This window comes from Amblyomma mixtum, chromosome 1, assembly GCF_055824585.1.
Source record: "Amblyomma mixtum isolate Tamu chromosome 1, ASM5582458v1, whole genome shotgun sequence".
NCBI lineage: Eukaryota > Metazoa > Arthropoda > Arachnida > Ixodida > Ixodidae > Amblyomma > Amblyomma mixtum.
The window spans coordinates 237,479,450-237,506,975 of NC_143012.1; the positions used below are offsets into that span (position 1 = coordinate 237,479,450).

Consider the following 27,526-nt stretch of genomic DNA (forward strand, 5'->3'; position numbering starts at 1 on the left):
GGCACACGCGGATCGTAACTACTTGGTTGGTTGTGTGTTTGTTCGTTTGCGCGCGCATGTGTTCGCGATTTGTAGCGGTGGCGGGCGAGCCTATGTGACACGTGTGGTTATGTATAGTACTGCGTAGTTAGCTCAGAGGTCGGCGTCGCCGTCTCTGGGGTCTGCTTGCAGGCAGACACAACGTCCGATCCCGGAACTCGCTGGAGCGACGTGTGCCATTGTGTACCGCTGGCGGCGGCTGTCACCGCGCCTTCTTCCTACACCGACCGAATGCGAGCCAGTGGTCGTCCGTTATGCACGTGGCGCGCAGATATATCCGAGGGAGTTCGCGCCTGCCGTGCCGGGCGCGCTTGTTTGTTCTTTCTGCGCTCCTATCGCTCCCTTGTGGGCGACACAAAAGGGCCGGCTATCGAGCGCGTCCCGTCTCATAACAATGTTCGTACCTCGTCGCATAGCTTTGGCTTTAGTATGCCCGCACTAACTATTCTCCCGTTGTTTTTCGGTGACTTCGGGACGCACACGCCGACTGCAGAATTCTGTGAATCATTTGTCGTTAAAGAACCCCAGGAGGTAGAAATTTCCGGACCCCTTCACTACGGCGTCTCTCATAGCCTGAGTCGCTTTGAGACGTTAAACCCTTTAAACTAAACCAAACCTAAACCAACTTTTATATATATTTTTGAAAAAGCAGTACCCCCACCAAAATGGAATTGCAAAAAAAAAAATCGTTCGTATCTTGTGCAAGGAGAGTTGATTGAATTTCAGTGATGCTATTAATACAGAGTAAAATGTACTCTCGCTTGCTGTACGCGCCCGCCAACAGTACTCCTTTGGTTTTATTCTTTACTCCTTTTTCGCTTTCATTCTTTCAAGCACTCGGCTCACGTTACGTTGAACAAAGCCTGTTTCTACTCGTTCCATTTAGAAGGGACGTAACTCTCTTGCATCCGGTGTTTGCGAACTGCAGTGCGCACATTGCCTCCACATGCGGCGTCTGTTTTTTTGTCTTTCGGAAGAAGCTGGATGCGTCTGCCTGTATTTTCATTGACGCTGATAACGCGCAAGATCGTATAATTTTCCCGTTTCTCCATGACTCACTGCCGACGGACCTATAATTTCGTTCCTAATTTTTATTATCTGCGACCGCGTCCGATAGTTGCCTATTCTCTTACTGACTCGCGTTCGACGGCCTTAGTGTTTGTTTTATTGCTGAAAAAAATTACGGTTATGCTATTTCTCAATAATGCGTTTCACTAGCGCAGCTGTTTGGATGCTTTTGCGATTTGTGCCTTTGCGGCGCGTACAGCTGAGTCTAGCTTCCTGCGTCGCTTTTGAGTGTGCCTCGACAGTTGTTGTGACCTTTTTTTCATCCTCTTCAGCGTGGCCAGCTTCAGTGAGGACCCGCTCATAGTTCAGCCAATCAGGAACGTCGAGTAGTCACGTGATCAGCGAGCGGTGAACGCGGGTTCGGAGCATGCTCGCGGTGACGTCACGGCGCAGGGTCACGCGACCAGTTTGCACAGGCAGGACAGGGTGAACTGGAGTGACATGGGAGAGGCCTTTACTGCAGTGGTCGTAGTCCGAATGATGATTGAATCCCGTCACCATGTTCATCCCCTGTCACACTAAGGTTACAGGGACTATTAACCACGGATTAACTGCGGCGTCATGAAAATGTGCCGACGCCTTTGTCTGGAGGGTCCCCTTTGAGACGCATTTTCCGCTTCGTTCTCGACTTGCATCCGACAGTAGACGGCGGTGCTTTACTTTCCGTGGCAGCGGCACGACGGAGTCGAACAGTGTATGCTCCATCTCCACCGCGTAGAGAGACAAGGAGAGAGAGCCCACCTTTCTCTCTCGTTCCAGCCTCGCACGACTGTGTGCTGTGTGCAGGGAGCGAGAGAGGCTGGCTGGCTTCCATCCTTCCCTCCCTCGCCTACCTCGTTATCGCGCGAGCAGCGGGGCGGCCTTTGCTCCCTAGCTAATTGCCTCCGCATCCTCGTCTCGCTGTTGCCGTCTCTTTTCCGGGAGGTGGCGGTGAAGGAGGCCGCCGTCACGGACCGTCACGGGTCGCTCACGAAACGCGCGCTTCGTGAATGGGGCGGGGCCGCATCGCCGGGCTCGCAGCAGCGATACGTGTGGCAGTCGGAGCGGAGGTGCGCGCCTCGCGCGACTGTCCTTCCCGCGGACTTGCGTGTGTCTTCTCTTGACGTTTCCACCGCACCGACTTCGTACGCGCGTATACGTATGCGCGCGGTGGAGTGACGATCGAGCAGCGAAGATGACGATTCCCGCGCAATCGCACCTCCTCTGTCGCCACCTTATCGTGTTCTCTTTCTCTTTCGCCGCTGTTTCCGCGTTCTTTGACATCTGTGGCGCACGAGTGCGGGTGCGCGGATGTGCGCTGTCGACGCTTCCGTTTCCGCCGCCGGCGCGCCGTTTGTTTCCGCCCCTCGTTGCGGAAGCCTCGGTATAACAGGTGGCGCATGCACCATTTACAACGACGCCTCGTGCATAGCCCCTCATGGTAGTCTCTTTGCTCTGTGCCGCTTTGTTGCAACAACAAACACCCCCTCCCCCCCCACACACACACACCCTCTCTCTCTTTTTGTATCCTTATCTCACTCTTGTGGGTCGTTTCCCGTCACCCTTCCTGGACGTCACTTCGTTGTCTTAAACATTTCGGCACGTTTCTCCGTTTTCCGGCTGCATACCAGGTTTTACACGCAAGAGGATAATATGGGGCGGGTTACAAGGGTGTTTATTATTTGCAGTGATAAGTGGTGCATGTATATGAAAGAATAGAGGAGGATGTCCCAAAGGTCAAGGTTCTAACCGGACTAGCTAGCTGTTATTGAACGTGTTCGATACACAGTAATGTGTTCAGAGAAAGGGCTGTACTGAAATGAAATGTGTGTAAAATCGAACGGACAGAAGAAACGACCAAGCCAAGAGAAGCAGTTCGAGAAGCCGCGTTCGCCTTTATGTAGGAGTGAAATAATAATAATGTGGAGATGGGACGACGAGGTTATGCTTAGCTATACATAGAGAGTCGCGAAAGAAGAAGCGAGAGAGTAAAATATTAGGATACAGGCGAATGTATTAGAAGAATCTCTGTAATGTAACGGTGCTATTCCTCTGGTAACAGAGCGCAGTTTTTGTTTCGGTCGTGTGCATTAGGAGACGGATTGTTAAACTCAGAGAAAAGACGTGTTTTTGAATTCGTTGCCGAGCTTCCGTCTCCGGAGAGGTGCGAGCCGTTTCGGTACGGCTCTTTTTCTCTTCCTGTCCGTGCGCAGCTGTCACGAACCTGTACTGCAGCGAAATTTCTGAAAAAGCAGCCGCATCCACCTCGCTCAGATGTTTTGTATCCTTCCCTCGGTGCCCTGTTTCTCCTTCTCCCGCCGTGGGTCTGACTTCCTCGCACCTTTCGCCCTCTCCCTCGCGTCATCGATACGGCTCTTGTTTTTTCCACCTCCACCCCCTCCCTCGCTATTGTGCCGGCGTCAGCTTCTCGTCACCGTCCCTTGTTTCCACTCCCCACCCGCACCTCCTCACCTGACGGAGGATAGGAGCATGCTCGGTCGACAGAGGGAGCCCCATGTAGCGAGTTTCTTCCTTCCTTCCTTCGTTTTGTATCACTAGTATCGGGGAAACAAAAGTAAAGCACCAGGTGCAAGGGAGGAGGCGGGGAGGGTTTTGCTGTCGGCTGTTAAAGGCAGCGTGTCGCTGACGCGACGCAGAGTGAGCCGACGGCTGCGATAAGACTCGCGGCAGCCCCTAAGCGGTCGGTACCCCCCCGCGCCCTGTTCGACTTCGATACGCCGCCGTTGTCGGTTCGGCGCAAAACGAACACGATCTCCGATCCGAACGTCACGCTCCGTCGGCGTCGTGCGAAGGCGTTCGTCTCGCCGCGGACGCTGGACTTCGTCGTCTTGTGTGCGCCGTCATCGGAGCCCCCTACCTGTCGTCGTCGTGTGCTCATAACGCCGGTGCGTGCGGGCGTGCGGTCTAGCCGCTCGCCGCGACTCGCACACCTGCGTCTTCGCTTCGTCGATACTCGTTAGGTTGCGCGATCGGAGTGTAAGAAGACGGCGACCAGATCTGCGTCGCTCTTGGAGCCTCGTGAGAGCGCCGATTCAAGAGGAAAGACGCGTGGTCCTGCTTTCTTCGAGTGTTCGGTCTTTAGTTGGGTGCTGGATTTGTGTAATTGGACGTGGGACTTGTGTGCGCGTACGTAGCGTCGTCGTGTAGCGGATTGTTCGTGACGAGACGCACCTGTAAGTAGTAAGCAGTGCGTCGGCTTCGTGACTCCCCCTTTCGGTTCGGCCCCCGATTGCCGACTCTGTGGAACCGATTGCGCTAGGCTGGAAATCGCGTCTGTCGTTCCTTCCTGAATTGGCGCCAGCGTGTGTGTCAGCGCGAGAAGAAACAAGATGCCGGCGTTCACGAGGGCCCTGGCCGTGCTTCTCTACAACAAGATTCGGTAAATATATGTGCTGGTTTCGTTTACGCTTCTCCCCCTACACCTATACCACCGCGTTTTCTTTTTTTCTTTTTTTTTGCTATGTGATGTGACGAAAACTTGAATACATCGGTTGCCTTAGCGGGATGCTTTGAACGTCTGTGGTGTGCAGCGCCTAAACCCAAAGCTTCTGTTACTATACTTGCACGCTGTGGCCCGACAACACGGTAACGTAACGCAGTTATATAACGTCCCTCTGAAGCAGTGCCTTTTCTTCATGCGTATAATGAGCCTCAGGCCGGTAGAGTGGCATTTAATTATCTCCGAAGCCAAACCGGTTTCGTTGCATTTTAATGACTGCGATTAGCAGTTTGTTCTCTTCGATGGAGTCATTTCTTGCTCAATCTGCGTGGCATGTAGACTGCAATCAGTTATGCGCGTGTCAGCGTTTTCCTAGCATTCTGCGAATGCTAACGAGTTATCCTGCGGCAATGCGGGTGATTTTGTAAGGCCTTCGCCATTTGAAATTCCTGGCAGCCGCAGTCGGTGTGGTATTCGTTATTTTGTCCGATTCGTAGTTTTCTCTGATCGGCGCTTCAGAGCGGTGCAATATGTGCGCCCACACGTACCACGTATGCGCACACATGAAATAACGAAGAGCAGTTGTTTCAGCTATGTCTGAAACCTATCTGTTCACGCCCCAAGCCAGGGCAAAGTGACAGAAGTCAGCTAACGTATGCCGCAGGGTGTTGAATCCACGCTGTAGCGAACCCCATGATTCGCTGAGCGACATGTGTTCTCAAATACTGCTTCGAGGCCGCGTGTCATTTTTGTCGTGTGTGTGGCAAAAAGCTCCGTCGCCAAGTTACGTGACACGGTGTCGCTGTTTGATGGTAGCAATACTCAATTTCATCGTTTTTTCGAATTAACTGTTGCGGCGGTGCCTGTGCATTTTGTTCTTGTAATGACAGAGTTCGAATAGGCATTTGCAAGCCGATGCAGGCATGCATGACTGAAAGGAAATCGGTGGGCAGAAACGCAGTCTCTATCTTTCATATCTGTATTGCTGGTCGAGCGATCATGGAAGATTCGGGCAATGAGAGAGCAATCAGCGGAACAATGAGAAATCGTTGCAGCGAATTTAATCGGCGCCGCCGAGCACTATGAAACGCACCTTGCCCGTTTGTTCCTTTAAGGACAGTCGTATAACCGATGCATTCGACCAGTGCTCACTTATCGGACTGGGACTTTGACGTTAGCGAAAAAAAAAAAAACAAAGTAATGAAGAGTGACTAACAGCGACAAAAGTGGCGGAAAGGACAATAATGGAATGTATGGCTTTGATGAGAGACAGAAGAAAGACCAACATGGATTGTCCACGTTGCTTTCCTTGGTCTCTATAGAGCCCAAACGTCAGTTGATGCTCATCATCATCATCAGCCTGACTACGCCCACTGCAGAGCAAAGACCTCTCACATGTCTCTCCAATTAACCCTGTCCGTCGCCAGTTGCGGCCACCGTATTCCTGCAATTTTCTTAATCATCTCATCCGCCCACCTAACTTTCTGCCGCCCCCTGCTACGCCTGCCTTCTCTTCGAACCCCCTCCGTTACCCTTAAGGACCATTGGTTATCTTGCCTTCGCATTACATGCTCTGCCGAAGCCCACTTCTTCCTCTTGATTTCAACTAGGATATCATTAACGCGCGTTTGTTCTCTCACCCACTAGTTTATCTGAAATTCAGTACAGGGATGGACTTGTGCGGGGCACGCAACGCGCAGAAGAGATAACCGATGTCCCGTTACGGTAGCGGAGCGGACAAGGCAGCAGAGAATCAAGTGAGGAGGTGAGATAATGAAATGTTTCTTGGAACAGGGTGTAACCGCAGCTTCAGCGCCAGGCACTGGTAGTTGAACAGCTGGGGTGGCCTTTGCCCTGCATGGGGCTTATCTTGACTGATGGTGTGATGATGGCGTTTGCACACAGCCTATACTTCTGAGCATGCGAGACTGCGAAGAACGCGTGCGCCACCAGACTTCTCGTTTGAGACGATGAAGCACTGTCTGGCGAGCTGATATAGTACCAGCTTATAGTAGCGCAGTTGAACGGTGATATGCGTGCAGTGGTTGGTGACGTCACCTCGCTCTTTCCCTCTGTTTTCCTCGCTTCGGTGGCAGCCTCCGCTGCACTGCGCAGAATAAGTATCCCCGACACTGGAATTGTTGGTTGCAGAGCAAACGCGCGTTTTGTTTTACGATGCAAGGGTATCCGAAGGAGCCTTCCCGCCGCACAAAGCGATTGCTTGCATCTCGTAAAGAGGGGGGAACGCGCCGTAAATGCACCATCCTTGTGCCACGGCGTGGAAAAATCCTGGAAACAGTACCCGAGTGGCTTAGTCGTTTTTTTATTGGCGTTTTTATTTTCGCTTTCGTTGCTAATGGCTCTTCGTGGAGCCGGTTCAGTCCGTGCCGTTGAGCAGTCGTTATACGCTGTGCCCTGAGCGCTGCCTTTAGGAGACAGTGACGAATGTCGTGTCTGGATTGGCGTAACAAAGCTTCCATCGAGTAGCCGGCCATGTATAGGGCGCTGTACACGATATACGATGCGCCCTGCAATGTGTATAGCTGTGCGGATTGAGCTTCTTGAGCGACCCGAGTGCGCGCCCGCTGCTGCCATTTCGTTCGTCAGAGAGGCCCCGCCGTGGGGTGTCCCCCATTGCAAGGGAAGATCTTTCGAGAGCCGCCGTAAATCACCTTCCCTGCCTTCCTTCCCGCTTCGACCTAGCATCCCTATTAGGTCACTCCGAGTGACAGTTGGGCAGAGTTGTTTCGACGAGATGCCCCGAGCGGCAAATGAACGGCGAGGTCGCCACCGACTTGGACCCCCGGCATGGGCCGGGGGTCCAAGAGCGCGGGTGTTTTAACGCGCGCACCTAGTATGCATGCTTGAGGCCAGGCCCGAACCTCCGCGGAGTCCTGTCGCTCGCCTGTGCGGCCCTGACGCGCTCCGGATTCGGGAGGGCCTGATCTGGCTGGTTCTCCGTCATCGCCGCCCATTGCCGGTGACGGCGCGCGATGAGCCATCGGCGTGCGACCTGCGTCGTCAAGATGTGCTCTGCGTATTCCCCATCCTCCCTCGTGTTGTGTTGCAGGCGATTTAGCCCTTTGGTTGGCCGTGCGGCATGCAGTCGCCCCTAGCTGTGCCGTCACGCGCGTATGTAGTCTTTGCATTGCGCCCGCGGCTCCATGGTCCCGCTTGCGGGTGCTGCGGCGGGGCTATGGGTTGTACCGAGGTCTGGGGATTAGTGCAGTGTTCTGTAATGCAGCTTACCGTGTAATAAATACTTGTGCTTTCGAATAACTGCGCTTTCCTTCATTCGGAGCGAGAGCGCAGGCGCGCACCAAACGCTGGCAGTGCCCTCAGCTTGCTCCGGCCCCAACCCGCGTTATGTGGGAGAAGTACCACGTCACTTGGTCGTAAACGCGTAAACCCCACAAGGCGGGAGTGTGTGGGCCTGTACGTTGAGGATAACTGTGCGCAACGTGTTGCACGTTGCTGTCTCTCCTGTAGCTATATACATGTATGTAAACTAGTCGACGGGGTGTAAGACCTCTCAGTTCCTGGAAGATAGTATCAGGGAAGGGAATAAACTTTTTTTAGAAATCTGTACTGTATGTTCAACGTATGGTTAAAGCGGAATAATTATTAGGAACATCATATCTACCTGGCAGCTTTATTAGAGTTTGTGGCAGGGTACGTTCAATTTAATCAAGTGCCAATTTCTACGAGTTAAGACCAAGTAGCTTCGCCTCTCAGTACGTGTCGCAGTGCCCATGCGCGCACCAGGTTGTGCGCGTTTTTTCGGTATAAGCGTGGTGCGATTAGTGACGAGTCGCGTTAGTTGCTGTTAAACGTTCGTCAAGAATCTAGCCGTTCCATTAATTTTTGAAATAGCATCATTGTGACCTGTTAACCTCACATGCATGGAGACATGCGTATTGTGTTCTGTGCAATGCCACGATTCAGTTTGGTGCGTAACACGTTGGCGTTCTGAATAACCGTGCCAACGTCGCTGTGAGCGCGCGACTTCGTTCCCGATTTATGTAGCACACAGCTGTCCGCGGCACATGCCACACCGTGTATATATATGCACATGTGCCCGACATTATATGTGGGTCGATCCTGTGCTGTCGATTATACTGCTCACTTCTTGAAACGGGTCACCGTGTTCCGACACTGATTGCACTGCACTGCGGTGCAGTAAACTTCTGTTCAATTGAAAGTAGGTTGAGGTTGGGGGTTTTGTTGCGATGAATCTCTTCTATTATGTGCGTTATATTTTGAAGCAAGAGCTAAAGCTGAAGGAATAACGAAAAACTGGCGCCTGTTTAGGATTATCCGATGGAATAGCTAAGAACTCAAAAAAAAAAAAATCCTTTCGCTGTGTGCGTAGATCATTGCGCTTCCTGTTGATGTGGATCTGTGCGCGACAATACAAAAAAAAAAAAATAAAAAAACGTCACCATTACTACTTCGCGGAATCAGTCACCGTACAGTGTTATTGGCACCCGATGCCTGGCAGCGGACGCGAGTGTTTTCTTTTTTTTTCTTCAGTGTTTTTATGGCGCGGAAGTCGTGGAGGGACCTGCTCTTGTATGCGCCGCAGATGTTTGACCGCTATTATACTGGGTGTGGAAATAGCGCTGGGAACATTTGCAGTGTAGGGGCGCGCCGAATTCCGCGCGTTTCTGTGATCAGAATACAATGCTGATCTGAGGTTGGCCTTTTTTTTTTTTTTTTCCGGCGGGACAACACGATAGCGTGGCCGACGATGCTGGCATTGATAACCCGTCTAAGTGAGGAGCGAGTAATTGTGTGGTGTGCCGTTTATTGCAGGTTTCTGGGTCGTTAGTGCGCATGGAGAATGTGCACAGTTGCGTTTTGTTCGTGGATCGCAACGCACGCACTTTGGTGTAGGCTCGGGCTTCTCTGTAGCAGTGTCGCCGCCCGCGTAGCGTTTTGTGGATTTGCTGGCAAAGAGAGGAAAAAAAAAAGTAATGATGTGAAGCATCCTTTGCGACGCATGTAGCCGACTCCGATGCGTTGACAAACGCAGGATTATATCGTGAGATATTTGCTGTAGTGACGAAGGAAACCGGCGGGAGGGTGCATATAGCTGGGACCTTCGTTATGCAGGTGTTCAAAGTTAGACTTTCAGGATTTAAAAAAATACAAAGAGCACTACACAAAAGTTGTTTTTGTACGTGCTATATACGGCCAGGCGGACGTACTGCGATGATTATTGCCCTCGTAAGATCAGTGATTAACTAAATGCAATAATTAACTTTTGATTCCCTGCATTAGCATGCATGTTTATACTCGGCATGAAGCTCCTCCATGGTGTGACGCATCTGTTGCGTATGGCGTTCCGTCTGATAAGAAAGTGGAGTGACAGGCGACGGTGATTGCTTTTTGTTCTTGGCCAGCGAAACCGACGAATGACTGTGCGGGCGACTTGAGGCGATCTCTGTTTCTTCAAGCGATTGCTTCTTGAGTGGGTGATAAGATGTGGTGCCGATTTAGACCTCGCATGCACTCAAGCGCAGCGATACCGCACTGCAGGCCAAGAGCGGAGAGTAATCACCGTCGCCTCTCACTGTACTTTCTTATCATGCCGAGCGCCATACGCAACAGATGCGACGGCGTCCCTCATAGCCTGAGTTGCTTTGGGACGTTAAGCCCCAATCAATCAGTCAGTCAGTCAATCAATCAATCAATCACCAGGGAGGAGCTTCATGCCGAGCGCCGCGGTCTCGCATGCGTAATTAAACGGATTGGGCTGAAATTTTAGACGTGCATGTCTCAGGAGACAGGCGCGTTACTAAAATTCTATAATATAGAATAGTCATGACATGCCACTATCTCTGTTTTCAATATAAGCATCCATGCTAATTGCAGTGAATAACAAGCTAATTATTGCATTTAGTTAATTACTCATATTACAATGACAATTATCCTCACAGTTTGCGTCCGCCTCGTCGCATACCCCGTGTAGAAAAACAACTTTTTGTGTGCTGCTCTTTGTATAGTTGCTTTAAATATCCTGAAAGTCTTTCAACACCCTCTATAAGGCATACGGTGCTTTGTGCCTTATGCCGCGAATTCTGTGTCGCTGATGCTGTTGATGGGCCGTCGACAGCGAGTGTTAAGGGACCGCGGAAACAGATATAAGATTTGATTTCCTAAACCCTGACGTCGGTGTAAAATTTTACTTTGTCCACACGATAAGAATGGCAGACAGCGCGCTTATCGTTTTCCGACTGAAGTATCCAACCCCTCTGTATTGAAATCTTTAACCCAGGGATAGTCGGGTGCAACTCCAGAACGATGCGGAAAACACCGATCAAAAAAGGCCGCCACCGTCTGGAAGACGTTGAAAACGAGCGTCATTGGATCGTGACGTCATCATTGGCACGCGGCAGGTAGTTGTTTATACACTGCTATTTGTAGATGTGCTGTTTTCGAGTTGCTGCCACAGATGGCGCTGTGACCTCAGTGTGGTAGCAGACCCCACGAAATCTCAAAACGCGATGAGTAGTTGCTGCCACAGATGGCGCTGTGATCTCAGGGTGGTAGCAGACCCCACGAAATCTCGAAACGTGATGAGTAAGATCTAACGCTCTTAAAAAGGTCCTCCTGCCAATGGCGTCACATGGCGGATGGCTGGCAGGTGCCTCCGACAATCAGTCGACGCCATTGGCAGGTGGTCCTCTTTTGAGAGCTGTTTGCCGCTTTTTTCTTGATCTGCAACCGACTTACAATGCATGATACTCAGGTAGCCGAACCATGTGCTTTCAGCAAGTAGTGCGCCGTGTCTTTTTCAGATTTTTTCTCGCTTTGCGCTCGTGTTTATCCGCGCTTGTTAGTGCAAGAACAGTGATATCGTTTCGCGATAATCTAAAGATGGCTTGGACACGGGTATTCGTCGGCGCGGTTCGCTTTGACCGCTCTCGTGCTGTTGCAACCCGATGCGGCTGTTTTGCAACTGAAGTGGTGTCAAAGAGTTGGCGTGTGAAGAGGGCGGAACAATGGAGCTAACGTTTCCTCTCCGTCTCTACGATAACGGGCCTTCCCCCCTGAACTGCGTTGTCTGTTGCCTTCGACATCAGTCAATATCGACCAAGTGTGGCTGGATAGTGTCCGGAACGAACCGGTTGTGCTCCGTATATATGGTTGGCATATGACTTTGTTTACGCGCCGGCGAGCGCATCTTGCATATGGGACGATGGGACGCTTTATCTCGCTCTCACGAATTTTTGGAGAGGCGACGCAATCTGCGAGCCAGCCACTCGAGGGTTATCATCCAAGGACGCCTGTCGACGCAGAAACGGTTTTTGCAGGATAATTGCGAGAGCGACTTTCTACGCGGTATAAACAATGAGATGTAAACGAGATTGGCGTCGTATAGGGTGTCGCAAGCGAAAATTCCAGCGTTCCCAACGTTATCCAGTATTAATCCCAACGTTGCCCACTGTTAGTGCCAGGGTTGCGCACTGGTAGTGCCAGCATCACCCACAGGTTGTACCAACATTGTCCACTGATAGCGCCAACGTGGTCTAGTGTTAAAGGGACACTGGGCACAAAGTGAAGTTAGCCTTGATTACGCATGCTCAAAATCACTGCATAAAATCTGCTATTGTCTTGCAGATAGTAGTCGCGGTGCATGTTTGGATCGAAAATTGGAGTCCAAAGTGAAGTTGATATTTGATAATCAAAACCCAATTGCCATTCCCTTGAATTTTTTTTTCGTCGCTTCCCCTAGACTGTGACCGTGCGGGTGTGTAGTATACATATAGGCCGAGAACGTCAGCTGAAAGTGGTTTGGTTTATTGGAGTTTAACGTCCCAAAGCGACTCAGGCTATGAGGGATGCCGTAGTGGAGGGCTCCGGAAATTTCGACCACCTGGGGTTCTTTAATGTGCACTGACGTCGCACAGCACACGGGCCTCTAGCATTTCGCCTTCATCGAAATTCGGCCGCCGCGGCCGGGATCGAACACGCGTCTTTCGGGTCAGCAGCCGAGCGCCGTTAAGGTTGCGGCCTTTGTTCGATAGCATTTCACATTAGAAAGAGAGCGGGAAGATGGGGTTCTTGACTTCACAAAACAACCTGAACAAGGAAAGTCCTTGTAGAAACGTTGGCTCCACCCTCAACCCTTGTTCACTTTGTTTTGTGTTTTTTCAGTAGAGGGGTTTGTGACGATCTATATTCGATTGATTGATTAATGGAATCAATCAATCAATCAATTAGTCTATCGACTGATTTTATGTGTCAGAGAAACACTTTTCACTATGAGGCTGGAAAGCTGCGGATTAATTTCGACCTTCTTTTCTTTTTTTTTACCCCTACCGAAGCATGAGCATTGAGCATATGGGGTTCATTTACCTTTCTTCTCCATCGAAATGATGCAGTTGCTACCGGTATTCAACCGAGCGAACCCATGCTCAACAGCCCATCTCCGTAGCCACTGTGACACAGCTGCAAATGATCTTGGTTTCTGCATGCACTGTTGGTTATAACTGAGCACCCGTTATTCTATACGGCGGCGGTATTGAAACGCATTGAAAGCTCAACGTATACGAGCTTTCCGATTCTTGGCACCTGCCGATTCTGCGCCAGTTTATATCGGCGTGTGGTGCTGACAGGCAGCTGGGCGATGCTGCGGCAACGGTGGCGGCGCGGCAGTGTGAAGTGTATCAACGCTGAGCACACTATAGCTCCGGGATGTTGTAGCCTCATAAGCGAACCATTGTCGTTCCTCATGACGCCTCTGGGCTAGGCGGGCGGCGTCAGGCGGAAGCGTCACGCGTCGCCGGGCATTCCTGCGGCACAACGCTGAGGCGGGATGCGCTGAAAAGAGCCCCGTTGTTTCGTCCGTTGTCGCTTCTCTTCCGTCTGTATACCGGGGCACTGTTCCCGCCCTGTGTGCCTTCCTGGCCCAGTATTCGCGACGCGCGCCACCGCTTGCCAGCCGTGCATGTGCTGGTGTGTTGTGTTCTGTGTAGCTTCGCTCGTCCATATAGCTATAGGCTAGCCTTCCTCTTTTGTTAATATGATGATACTTTATTTGTCGTTTCCAAAAAAAAAAAAGGCTCGGACGCGCGGACATTGACGACCCGGCACTGATTTGTTGTTAAAAAAAATAGACTAGCATTATTTCACTATCACTGTTTATCCCAATTCTCTCTTATGCCACTGACGGCGTTTCTAGGTAAAGCACAACCGAGAAATGTCAGCCGATTGCTCTAGTTATTAATTGCGCATGGTTCAGATCTGTTCGGGCTTCCTTTTTTTTTGTTGCGAAAGCAACACTATGCGAGTCGCCGAGCCATTTCGCGGAGCTGACGAAATGCCATACTGCGCATGCGCGGGGAGCAGCGACGTCACACGGCGCACAGCTGGCGCGCCGCGCCGCTGTCAGGTGCCGCCGCCGCCGCTCTCGCCAGTTGCGCATGCGCAGTAGCGGCGCATAGCTAGCGTGCCGGGGCCGCCGCCGTTGCTGCGCTCTCTACATCGCCTCTCTCTCTCTCTCTCTCTCTCTCTCTCTCTCTCTCTCTCTCTCCTGGTTGCTTTCGCAATTCTCCAGGTTTAACCAGAAGTAAATCATTGCCAATTTTTTTTGTAGTCTGCTCGGGGTTATCTTATTGGCGGTGCCTCGCTTGCCGTGCGTGTTTGCTTCGCCGAGTCGCCTCTGAAGCCCCGCGGGATAAGCTTTCGGGCTATATGGTGCTGTCGGAGCGGGTTCGTTATCTCCGCGTCGCGCCGCTCCGTTGCCGTTTTTATGTGCTGCAAGCGGTGTATACTATATGTGTGCATGGACATCCTGGTGCCGCCCTGCGATCTATTGTTTTCATTATTTATCTTATCGGGAGCACCCGCACTTGTTTGGCTTGCGTAGATATCTATCCAAAGGATAAGGGCCTCGTAGCTGAGAGAGAAACGCGCGTGTGCGGTTTGAGCGGTTATTGGGAGAACTGCTGGTGCATGGACGCCCAGGCGAAGGGTGAAGGATGCCTTGCTTGTAGCAGCGTGAAGCTGCGTTTTGCGTGCGATTCGCTGGGAGTTGATGAAGCGAGCCGAGTGAGATGCCTGTCGTGTCGCGCTGCCGCGTTTGCATTTATACAGTCGCCCCATCGCCGCGTGATTTCCAGCATACATAGGTCGTGCATGAATGGACTTCAACTGCGGCGCCGTGTTTCACGTTTACTTTTCTTACTGTATATCTGCACGCAAGTGAAAGTAGGTTGGTGGTTTATGGTTTAAGCGACTCAGGCTATATGAGGGACGCCGTAGTGAAGGGCTTCGCAAATTTCGACCACCTGGGGTTCTTTAACGTGCACTGACATCGCACAGCACACGGGCCTCTAGAATTTCGCCTCTATCGAAATTCGGCCGCCGCGGCCGGGGTCGAACCCGCGTCTTTCGGGTCAGCAGCCGAGCGCCACAACCACTGAGCAGCCGCGGCGGCTGCAAGGGGAGCACGTTGCTGAGCCATGTTGCATAGTTGCGCGTGTATGCAACGAGCGCTAAGCAGATCGACGGTCAGTGCAACAAGGGCGTCCGCAGAACTTTTTCCAGGGGGTGCACCCGAGGGCCGGGAATGGGGGAGGCGGTAGGTTAGCACCAAAAAGGAACTATTTGTGGTCTAAACTGCGCACATGAAACAAAAATTAGAAGCAGCAAATTAGTGCTAGGCTTGGGGAACAAACATTAGAATTTATTAATGAACAAAGAATTGAACTCAATAAGCAAAATCCGATAACTTAATATCACCTAAGCGTGCTAATCAAGCTGTGTAGGTGTTTTCTACTGGTGCATAAATAATATCCGTAATTCCAGGGGGGGGGGGGGGGGGGGGGCAACCGCCACCCGCCCTTGCCCCCTTCTTCCGGACGCCCATGGTGCCGTACTGTTTGTCTTTTTGTCTGATTGAGCACGTGTATGCAGCAAAGCGGTAGCTGAACGCAGTCGGTCCGAAATGGTTTAGTTGCTTTTTGATATCTTCGAATATGTTTGTCCTCTGTACCGCGCACACGTGTATCAACGTATGCAACCTCCCGCCGCGGTGGCTCAATTGCTTTGGCGTTCGGCTGCTGATCCGAAGGTCGCGGGTTCGATCCCGGTCGGGGCGGCCGTATTTCGATGTTGGTGAACTACGAAAACGCCTGTGTGCTGTGCGCTGTCGACGCACGTTAAGGAACCCAAATCAATCCGGAGCCCTCCACTGTACGGTGTCCTTCATAGCCCACGTGTCGTTCGGGGACTTTGTAAATCCGCACCATAACTTACATTGAACAAAATTGTCGGGCTTGCTCTGCAGCTGCCCTGTACTAGAGTAGCAGGCCAGATGCAAACAAACGCCGACAGAAAGTCTACAGGGTGTATACACATTTATTGACCAGCATTGCCTCGCTAACCAAGCGCCAGTGGATGACGCATGCACGAATTCCCTATTTCAGCGGTTGGCATTCCTGACGGCGTTGAATTTTTTTCCCCGCACACCCGCATCCCATAAACTTCTGTTATTGCCTTTTGTATACGTTGCTCGAGCTTATTACCTCTCCCCCTTTGTTCATTTTTTAGTTAATCTCCTTTTGTTTTTCTTTGTATATCCTTAAGAAAGGCTTTTCAACTACTGGCGTTTGTTTCTTCACGTATGCCCGTTAACGCTTAGCAACACACTCGTTTGGATGAGCTGCGGGGTAGATAGTGTGTATATGCGGCTCTCCAATCGATGTAGCTGTGAGGCGACAAAGGCGAAGCAGTGCTCAGTAGTTAGTGTACGCACAAGCGTACAACAGTCGACCTTTGTTACCGCTCCGCGCCGGTTTTCGGTGCGCTATCCGTGGTTATTGTTTCAGTCGGGGGCGTTTCCATTGTGGTCTTTAGGGTTGTCTTCGTGGCACACGCTGCATCTGTACACCCTGTGTGCAGGTCTCTGCAGTAGGAAAGGTAGGGAACAACCGATTTGCACAAAAAGGCAAAATTTTAGGTTTTGTAGCGTGAGCTACATTGGCCACAGTCTCGCCGTTTCGCGTGCTCCCTCCGTCGACCATACTGCGCATGCGCGAGTGACGTCACTGCGCACAGCTGGCGCTTGCCGCCGGCGCAGAGTCACGTGACGTCACTGCTCACGCTACGTATATCCTCGCAGAGCTGAGCCACTGCCAACTTTTTTCCTTTACTGAAGTGGAAAATGGAGTTTTGGGTGTTATAAACCAAGCGGGGAAAACTAATTAGGAAAAAGGAAAACGTGCGCTTGTCACACATACTACCGAGTAATCATTAACTGAACGCTCATACTTTGGGACCTGCTGCGCATCGACTCAACTCGTGGCACCGTCGGCAGCCGTATATATAGGAAAATGAATTGGTGAGGCTCCGCAGTGAATACTGCGCTGTATCTTGCAAGCCCGTTGGGCCGCCATGAATTAATCACGGAGAGTATCTGTCGATTGTGTCGGGATATGTTACAATACGCGACACTTGACGTCACACCGCTTGTACAGTCTTCCGAGACTGGTTGGCTCGTTGCACTGAAATGCGCCCATATATCTGTGAAAGCCGCTGGCTGCGGGCACGTGTCATTGCGTTATCCGGCATGCGACTGTTTGGCCGGAAAGCGCGCTGATTATGTCTGCCCGTAATGCGTGGAGAAGCGCTGTCGACACATTGTGGAAGCTGCATATACAGGCGTGTGCGTCCGTGCCCGCAGGGCGCTTGGCCAAAACGCGAAGCGTGTAAGACTTGTTTCTGCTCGAAGGATCTGATTGCTGCCTCTTTGAGCAAGCACTGTGACGTACGTGTGTCGCGTCTGTGTAGTCGGTGGTTTGTTTTTGCTGTCTTTCGTTGTCTTTAGCGACAACGGCATTCGGTTGTCGAACACGAGGTCGCGAGTTCGATTCCCTGCCGTGTATTTCGATGGAGGCGAAATGCGAAGCCGCCCATGCGCTGGCATTTCCATGCAGAACTCCAGGAAGCCGAAATTTATTTGGAGCCCTTTACTTCGGCGTGCCTCATGGCCCATATAGTGTTGTTGCTCTCGCTTGTAAAAACCTGTTAACCAATTAAAAGATTCTTCTTGTCGCCCCTCATTTCACTTGTTCGTGTGTCACGTACCGTCTTGTCGACCTGGGTCTTGAGTTACCGGACGTTCACCGTTGTCCTCAGTATAGTCCTCCGTCGATGCGTGCGGCCGGTTAGTTTTGCTTCGCCGTTGTTTCGGAACCGGCCGCGTGCCGGAGCAATCCTTTCGCGGGCCACGCGCATGTCCTTGAGCCGCGCACACATCTCGGCCGCCCCACAGGACCCACGTCACGCGTCAGCGGTTGACCGTTGTCCGTGCCGGGAAAATCGTCCCGCGCGGTCTGCTTCGATCGCAATCGCGCCGACGACCATCAGCAGCTCGTGTCCCTCCTCTTTTGACGCTTGCAGCTGGACCGCTAGTCCTGGCATTCCCCCTCCTCCTCCTCTTTTCGTGATTCTTCCCCCTTACCCCCTTCTTTTTTTTTTAATCTCGCCGTGAAATCTCGCGTATTCGCGTTGTCGTTCCAGCAGGTGAGCGGCTGTAGTACGGCACGGGCAGCAGTTGGGAAGTTGTAGTAGCAGTAGCGGCGGTTCTGCGTTCCACGTGTTGTGAGCGGTGGTGCTTCAGGTTTCAGCGTTGTCGGAGGCTCTTTTTTCTGACCGGACTCGCACGTCGTCGCAAGGGCCCCCCTCCCGCAACAAGGTGTGTGTGTGCGCGCATCGTTCGCTGCTTCTCGACCGACCGACCGACCTGGCGTAGCGTATGGTCGTCGCCGCGCGGAGCGGGGTCCTTGGAGGAGGCGGATCATGTCGGCGTCTCCGCCGGCGAGGACCCGCAGCACGTGGCGTGAGACCACTCGGCGTGTTCTTATGGCACTCATGTCGTCGTGGCACCGATCGCGGGCGAGGACCTTGTTGCGGACGAGCCGGCGATCGGCAAGGTATGAGCACGCGGTGGTTTCGAGGTTGCGAAACTGGAGAGGATGGTTGCGCGCTCGTTTATTTTGTGTCTGCTGAGCGAGCGAAAGTGACAGCATAGCTTTGCGGATGTTGAGCTCCTGCTGTCCTCGGTAGTGTTGCGTCGAGCGGGTCCATATAGCTTCCTTTGTGGCGTCAACAGTTGGGCGAGCTGTTATCGGTCCGTAGTGCTAAGCGGCACACACTAAAGATGTATTGCGAACCAAAGAAGTTCACGTCACAGGCGCAACCCGTACTTTTGTCCTCTGGGGCCTACATCTAGACCGTCCGGCTGAGTGCTGGATGCAGCTCAGGTGGTATAATGTGACTATATACTGAGTATGCCGCTCCACTTTTAATCGGATCCTTCTCCGGTCTTCCCTCCTGCATTTGGCCAAGGTCGGGTGCTTTGTCACCACAAATAGAAGACTGACGCGTAAGCTGCGGAATCGCGTCAGAACTCTCGGCGCGGCGTCGTAAAAGATGTTTGTTTCTATGCTTTTGAAGATGAACCTTTGTGAAACTTGTTACTACACGAGTGCTCATCGATGGACCTCGCGAGTTTTCGCCTTTCTCTTCCCCCTGTGTGCAGAGGTCACGTGGTTTGGAATCCGCCTCTTGTGAACGCAGGCCGCATTCATTCTCTCCGCTATAGCCACCTGCAGTTGCTAGCACCGACGCGCCTGAAAGCAGCGCAATTTGAGGCGCAGCTGTCGAATGCGGCGTTGCAGGCCTCTCGGCTCTTGCGGAAGTTTTCAATCTCGCTCGTTGGTGCCGCGTGCGGACACAAGGAGAAGAAAACGTGCCAGAAAGGAGCGAAAGTGCGCGTCAGTCGATATCGACCGGATATATATGCCTTGCCACTTCGTTCACTTTTAACTCCCGCGCAGTGTTTCATATACCTCGGCTCACGCGAGATGAATGTTCTGCTTTCCAGGCTCGTAACACGTGCTCGTTCACCAGTTTGGTCTGCCGGTGCAGCTGGCTGCGGCGTCGTCGGTTGTAGTACGTGCGTCCGGGAACGTGGGATACTGACACGTGTTGTGCCCCGACTGTTTTTTTCCTCTTTTATTCTTACGCTTGGCAACATGTTGAGCTGGGATATATTGCCAGAGCGACAAATACTGCCTCGTGGCGTAGTGGTTATTGAAAAGTGATCTTGCTTTTTTTTTAGTTATTGCAAGTCTGTTTAAATTTTTGCGGTGCCTTGACAGCTCTGCTGAGACGTAGAGCCGTAATCTGGAGGCAGTGTGCGGAAGGTATTCTGACAAACCGAATTTATCCCGTACTAGTTCTCTTTCGCTTTTAACCTGCGGGCAAAATTGAATGCTGAACCTTTTTTTAGCTTGACTACGCGCTTCCATATATACGGCGCTGAAAACAGCAGTTTCGTGTACGTGTACCGGTTTACGGGACACTGACTACGCATGCGCAATAACCGCACCTGGTCGCGCTCCCTACCACTGCGCATGTGCAGCCGGTCAGCCGGTATGCGTATGCGCTATAGTCGGGTACAACTCAAGAACAAAGCAGTAGATGCCCCTCAAAGGAGGCCTTCCAGCCAATGGCGTCGACCGATTTTCGTGACGCCGCGGTTAATTCGATTAAGCAGTTGTTGTTGTTACCCTTTCAGATGCCAACCCCTGCGATTGTACGGTAGCAGGTACAAGGGGATCGGTTAAAGGGAAACTGCATAGGTTTTTGAAATCATCGAGCTTAAGAGGGTCGAATGTGTGAAACTTGCAGGTAAAGCATGCAAAGTATTTTTGGGCTATCACTTGAAATAGTGAAGTAATCGCCGACTAGAATCCGGACGCCCTTCAAGCTTCTCCGCAGCGCACAACGCCAAGTGGGGGGCGGATGATGACGTCATCGAAGGTATCGGTACATTTCCAACGAACAAACGCCTTCTTTGAAGGAAAAAAACCAGCGCCACCGAAGGCAAACCCTGCCGAGAGTTGTTTGACATCGTCTAACGAGTTAGGGCAGGGTGTGGCTGACGACAGCGGTAATTTGAAATCATACCTTCCTTGACGTCACACTGAGTTTCTCTGCACTCTTCCGATGCATTGAGGAGAAGCGCAAAATTCAATGGTCAATTACGTCACTATTTTAAATTCTAGTGCAAAAACACTTGGCATGCTTCATCTACAGCCTATATAGATTTCAATCCTTGAATATCGCGGAATTCTCCAAAAAGTGCTGCAGTTGCCCTTTAAGGGGGAGAATCGCTCGACGCCATTGGCTGGAGGGGCTTCTTTGAGGGGCGTTTGCCTCATCGTTCTTGAGTTGTATCTGAGTATAGTACGTCTGGGCTATACTAAAGGTCACTGTATAGCAGCGGTCGCTTTTGGAGATGTAAGAAGATTAGCGATAGGGACGCGTGGAAGCTTCTGGTGTTGGCGGCTGGGACGACGAAGACTACGGTGTACTGACGTCATATCTCTTCGGCGCGCCAGTTTTAGATGTCAGAGTGCGTTGCATCACTTATTCTCGCAGGTGTGGATTGGCATAATGTCCTTAGCGTGTTCGGCTGCAAATCGACGACAATGGTACGCACGTTGTATGGTTCTGAGCGATGGTACGCGCGTTGTACGTTTCTGAGCGATGGTACGCACGTTGTATGGTTCCGGTTGCTCCCAACTGAAGCCTCTCCATAGCGTTTTCCATGGAGGAGCGTATAGCCTCCTCCGACTGCACTTGCCGTTCCCATTCCCCTTGTGTGTAGGCGTTGCGCTGCAGATATATATGACTCTGCAGATGTTGCGCTCGCACTGTTTTTCCCTAGCTCGACCGCTCCGTCCTGTTGCTGTCTCCCATTCGAGGCCAGATATAGTAAGTAAACGCCCAGAGACCGGATTACATTCGCACTCTCCGCGGTGTACGTAAGCTCTTGACCTTTCGCGCGGCGTTGGTTTTGGCTTTCGCCGAGGCGCACGCTTCGCCACGTTCGAGGTAGTTGCGTGCAATTAGCTCGGGCCATTAAGCCGGCGCCACTGCTGCCGCATCGTGAAGCACAATGCGCTCGCTTGCGTATGTTGTGCGTTCTTCCACAAAAAGTGTCCTGCCTGATGGCGCTCCGTTCCCGTCCTTTAATTGGGAGGCCTTACCTCCTTTATGTCCGGGCGTCCGCCCACTCCCTGGCGAGTGTTGCGACACCTCGGCTTGCCTGCATGAATGCCGGCGTTTGTGGAGGAGCTTGGAAGTGCGGGTAATAAAAGGGCGGCCGGATACTGTGTACGCGGCGCTGTGTTGGGAAGGTTAGGCGGCGCTGTGGAAGTTTGCCCGTGGAAAGGGATACCTCGTACAGCCTGTCCGACTTGGTGCGTTCGCAGGGACTTTTAATAGCTTTGGGCGAGCGTTGCGGTCTACCTCCCTCTCTTCCTCCCTTTTTTTTTTTTTTTTTTTTTTTAGTAGCGCGCATGTTTAAACTTTTCATGGCCAGTGCCAAGTGCAAGGTCACCTGTAGGGTCGTACTCGTGGCACCTCTGCGCAAGTGGAAGCTAGCATGTGCACGGTCTTTTTATGCGGCACTTCCTTACATAAATTCCAGTGTACAGTCCATACATACATACAGTAGACAGTCCATTGAACTGTGTATTGAAACTTTTTGTACAGGTGCACGGCGATTGCCTTTTGCATTGGCTCTTACGGTGGAGACATTGTTGATCAGTGATGAATGCAAACTTCACGCGCTGCTCTTTCGGTTTTATTTGAAAGCTGCCTGACGCGTCTATCGTTCTCTGGCGGCGTAGACGGATCATGGATTTATTATAAGCAAGAGTTGTCACATTTTGCAACCATTCGAAGTCGTGGTCATAGCAAGCTCCCTCCTCCGCGTTATGCTCGTCATAGAAGTGCTATCCCCTCAACTTATCTCAATTCCGGTGTAGCCCTATCGCGTACCCTGATCTGTTTTGATATTCTGGGGAGAAAACGTATCGGGTATCGAAATATATTGCCAGCACATGCCGTCGGAAAGCAGTTTCAAATCGGGTGCTATACACCGTCTCAGTTGGTGACAGTGTGGCAGTAAGAATAAAAGGTTGCCGATCGGATGCATCGACGCAGGTTCGATGGCGGTCTTCATAATGAGTTGCCCTGATCAAGCAGCGCTATGCTTTGTCCTGTACACTGAATTCATTTCATTTTCGTGATGACTGTCTTAAACCCTTATTTTTACGCAACCGCTCGAAAATACTGCTGTTTGTGCGAAGATATTGTGTAATGGACGCAACGATAGGGCGGTCGAAGGTGTCCTGCTTGGTGCGAAAGCGATACTTAAGCAAAGCTGAAAAACCCGAGGTATCTGCGAAGCCTAAACCTTTGACCCCCTCTTTTAAAATGGTCTATAGACAGCCGAGAGAACAGTCTATAGACAATACAAATGCTATAGACAGTCTATAAACAATCTATAGATTTATAGCCAAACACGTTTAGTAGACTTGTCTATCGGCAGTTTATAGACTATGAATAGACACAAAGAACTATCTATAGGAAGGCAATCGAGTCCATAAGAAGTCTATAGACCTATAGACTTCTTGTGAACTCGCCTTACTATAGATATTTCTTTTTGTCTATTCATAGTCTATGGACAAGTGTACTACAAGTGTATGACCATAAATCTATAGATTGTTTATAGATTGTCGATAGCATTTCGATTGCCTATAGATTGTTCTCTGGAATCTGTCTAAAGAGAGTCTATCGACTTTATAGACAGAAGTCGACGGACAGTCTATGGACTGTCTGAAAATTTGTTGCCCCCCTCCCACGCCCCTACCCGCACGCGGCTGCCGATAACGGCTGCCGATTAAGATCTTGCATACGGTTGCCTTTGGGGCCGTGTTACCTCAAGTGCTAAGCCGTACTATTTCTTTTCTTGGTTATTACCTCATCTTGCAACCGCGCGAACGAGAAGGCACTAAGGAAACAGACAGACGAGAATGGTCTGCGCTCTACATGTCCTGTCTGTTTCCTCGTTAGTGCCTTCTCGTTCGCGCGGTTTCAAGATGCACTCGAGTACGAACCACCTGCTAGCTCGCCTTTCCCCGTTATATTTACCTCATGGTTGTACCCCCATCTTGGCCATTGAGAGTCGATGGTTTTAGGTGAACTTTCTTTTTTTTGTTATAAAACCACTTGTCAGTGGTGCGTATGCGCCTTGTTGCGCGAGATGACGCTGCCGCAGTCCAGTGAGCATAACAGAACGATATACTTGGCGTGTGAAGAACCTGAAGCTTCCAAGTTTGCTAATCCGACCGATCCTGTTGCTTTGTTGCTGACGGTGAGCACAGTTGAACAACAGTGTGGTCCTCCTCCGCGCATCGTTCTTGAAATCTTGTCGACAGCCGTGACTCACTTTAAGCCTAGTCGCGCTGTCCTACTAGATTGCTACGCGTGTTGTTTCTTCCTGTTATTTGGGCCGAGATAGGACGCGTTGCCGTGACTCACTGTGTGGACCAACGCGATGCCCCGCTCGCTGTTCGCCTCAAAGCGAGCGCTGATTATTGCGGCGACGCTCAGCTCTGCGACGCGCGGACAGACAGAGGAGGAGGGCGGAGCTGAAACCAATCGGTTTGTCTCGCTTGTTGCTCAAACTGTTCCACTTGTTGCACAAACAGCAGCAGCGGAGGGGTCGTTTGCAGCGCTGGCAGTGCGGTAGTTGTTTCCTTATCTTTCTGCAACGCCCGCTGCTGTCCCTTATTGGGAAGGCACTCGGCCGGGGCCGGTCTTCGAAGCCTTGTTGTTGTCGACGCGAATCCGCGCGGTCGTAAATTGAGTCATTACGGGGGACGGCCGTAAACTTGCCACTGGGGTCCCCGGCGAACGGCGCTTTGGCACCCTTGGCTGAACTGCTCGTACGCTAGAAAGGCGATCAACGAGCGTGTGTGCATGCTATCTGCGCAGTTGTGTTCATTTCGCGCCACGCAAGAAAAAGAAAAAAAAAAGTGGATTCGCGCCGGCGCGCCGCCGCACTGTTTGTTGTGTTTCGTTTATCCTCCGCTCAATTCGTTCTAGATGGGAAGTTGGACCGATAGGATAAAACGGAGTGGATGACAAACGCTTTTGCCAGTCGCTGTCGAGCGAATTGCACTGGATTGGCTTCAGTGCACATGGGTTGGGCTTCTTCGCGCTTCTTGCATGGCTTCGAACGAGCGCAGTCGCTATGCAACGCTCAGCTCGTTAGTAACAGTGATAGCATTAGTAACGGTATGTAGGGAGTTGAAAGGAGGGGGGAGGTAAAGTAGGAACTCGAATGGAAGGCCACAGGTTACACGATGGGGAATCTCAACACGTAAGGAGGGCAACTGGTAGCCGGAAGAGCATTGAAATGTGAAATGGCTAGAATTTTCACGTGTCGTTGGTCGCAGTCGTTTATTTTGGGTTCATGGTGGTCTTCATGACCGGTTTTCCGTCGGCATACACTGTGAACTTCGCCCCCGGCACAAGCTTCTCCGAGCACGTGCTGCCTCTAACGGGCTCAGTCGCCAGCCCAGGTGTTGAAAGGTGTAAAGGTGCGAGGCTCACTAGCGGTGCGAGAATTTCGTATCTTTCTCCTTTTTGCGTATAACGATAGGTGACGGAGCGTTTTGAGACGTGACTGCTGTGTACTCGACTGCGTGAGCCCTGCTACTGACAGTCGCAGACGCGTTTCGATAAGAGAGTAATTAGTCATTAGCAGCCACACAAGCGCAGCCACACGCCTGCAGGGGAAAGCCATGCAGCTTGTACAGAAACTGTGTAGTAGGGAAGAAAAATTCGTCCTGTGTTTTAAAGAGACGTAGATACTATTGTATCGGAGGCACTTAGCGTAGCCGAAAATTCTCCCGTCTGCCTGGTGTCGGTCGGAAATGTTTTCCATCTGGGCCTGAAAATTGGTCGTTGTCGATTGTGCTGTGAGTGAACAAGAGATCTATGTAGGCCTTGCAGCCCCTCATAAGCAGAGGGCCGGGACGTGTACACCTGCCTCTGATTCTCTCCGGAAGCAAGTGAAAAGTCTTTTGAGTAGTTTTTTTTGTGCGTGTCTTGCAAGTGTGAAAGTTGCTTGCCGGTCAGCTGTTCTGGTTGTCTTGGTCAAAGCCCTGTGGCGGCGAACCGATACTGGGCCCGTGACGGAAAGTGCAGGTCGTTTAAGTACCGCTTAAATTCAGCGCTTGCTCGTTTTACTGGAGCGGACCTCGCTCATCCATCCGCCTTCTTTCCCTCTCTGCGCAGCAACAAGACGCAGTCGGTGGACTGCCACGGCTACGTGAACCCCCTGGAGCTTGTGCTGGACACTAGCAAGAAGGACGAAGCGGGGGGCCGCGCGGGCCGCCATGCCGGGGGTCCTCTCGAGCCCCTGCTGGGTCCGCTGGCCGCGGCGGCAGCCACCGCGACGCATGGAGGACCGTCCATGGACCCGCGCCGCAGGCCGGCCACGTCGCCCGGGGCGGGCAAGGGCGGAGGAGGGGCTGCACCACCGTCTCCGCTTCCGCCGGCGCCCCAGTCCGCGCCCCCCACCACCACCACCTCAGCGGCGGCGTCGGAATTCACCTCCGGCGGAACTGGCCGCAAGCAGCTGAGCCGGACGCCCACCCAGCCGCCGCCCGGGGCACTCGAATACGTGGTGAGTGTCTTCCAACTGACCCTGGGATGAAGATACATGCGCTTGAAGGAAAAAAAAAAAACATACCGTTTCACTTCACTTCACTTTAATACCTTAAAGACCCTCGTTAGAGGGTATTACATAAGGGGTGGGGCACACAGAAATGAAAAACAGAATGACTAACAGATAAGTTGAAAGTTATACAAATATAAGATTATCACTGAGCAAGTACACGCGTGATTTCTTCGATGAACAATGATTGGCATGTGATAGCAGCAAGTTCTCGGGGAAGGCCGTTCCAGTCGTTCGCGGTCCGGGGGAAGAATGATGAAGAAAATGTAGTGGTGCGGGCGCGAGGTCGTGACACTTGCTGCTGATGGCCGGTGCGGAGGGAGGTGCGTGGTGGTGGTGCGCAGATGTAGGGTTCCTGTCGTAGCTCAGAGTAAAAAAACTTGTGAAACAAACATAAACTAGCAATGTAGCGGCGATGAGCAAGGGTAGGTAGGCTGGACTGTGATTTGAGGGATGATATGCTGATATCAAAAGAATACGATGAATGAATGAATCTAGTGGCTCGGTTTTGAACTGCTTCAATTGAATTACAGAGATATGCTTGCTTTGGAGACCAGATGGGAGATGCGTATTCTAATTTTGATCTGACTAATGATTTGTATGCGAGGAGCTTGACATGCTGAGGTGCAGAGCGTAGGTGTCGCTTTAAGAATCCTAGTGTTCTGTTGGCGGATGATATGATGTTTGAAATATGCGTATTCCATGTAAGATCATGACAAATATGAACACCAAGGTATTTGTATGATTGGACAAGATCGAGAGGAACGTTTGATATGCTATATTGGAACAGAAGAGGGTAACGGCGACGATGGAACGACATATATTTGCATTTACTTGTGTTAAGTGTCATTAGCCATTCACTGCACCAGTCTTGCACATGAGTTAAATTATTTTGAAGGGATTGTTGGTCGAAGGTGTTAGTGACTGTTCTGTAAATAACACAATCATCAGCAAACATCCGAATATGGCAATCTAATTTCTCAGGTAGGTCGTTAATATAAATTAGAAACAAGAGTGGCCCAAGGACGGATCCTTGGGGCACGCCTGAGGAGACTGGTAGGAGGTCAGACATTTGGTTATTGACAACGACTGATTGAAAGCGGTGAGTTAAGAATTCTTTTATCCATGCTAGTATGTCGGGATGCAAGTTTAGGCGAGAGAGTTTTAGAAATAAGTGGTTATGAGGTACCTTGTCAAATGCTTTAGCGAAGTCGAGAAAAATTGCGTCAGTTTGGAGGTTAGCATCAAGGTTGGCATGCAAGTCATGAACGAAAAGTGCTAGTTGACTTTCACATGAGTATTCTTTGCGAAATCCGTGCTGCGATGAGTGAAAAAAATTATTTGAATCCAGAAAGTGCATT

The 27,526-nt window shown here is 51.4% G+C and overlaps 1 protein-coding gene across 6 annotated transcripts in view; it reads left to right on the forward strand.

Annotated features, from left to right (window-relative positions):
- The window catches only part of mtd (TLD domain-containing protein mustard), a 181,065-nt gene that overhangs the window by 104,459 nt on the left and 49,080 nt on the right, over positions 1–27,526 (forward strand). For 5 of the 6 annotated variants that reach the window (XM_089565168.1, XM_089565171.1, XM_089565172.1 and 2 more), the window contains exon 2: positions 25,724–26,114. In XM_089565168.1, coding sequence (XP_089421294.1) covers positions 25,724–26,114 — 391 coding nt within the window. Of the gene's footprint in view, positions 1–3,619; positions 4,487–25,723; positions 26,115–27,526 lie in introns of those variants that run through there. The other variant, XM_089565170.1, reaches the window with a different exon arrangement.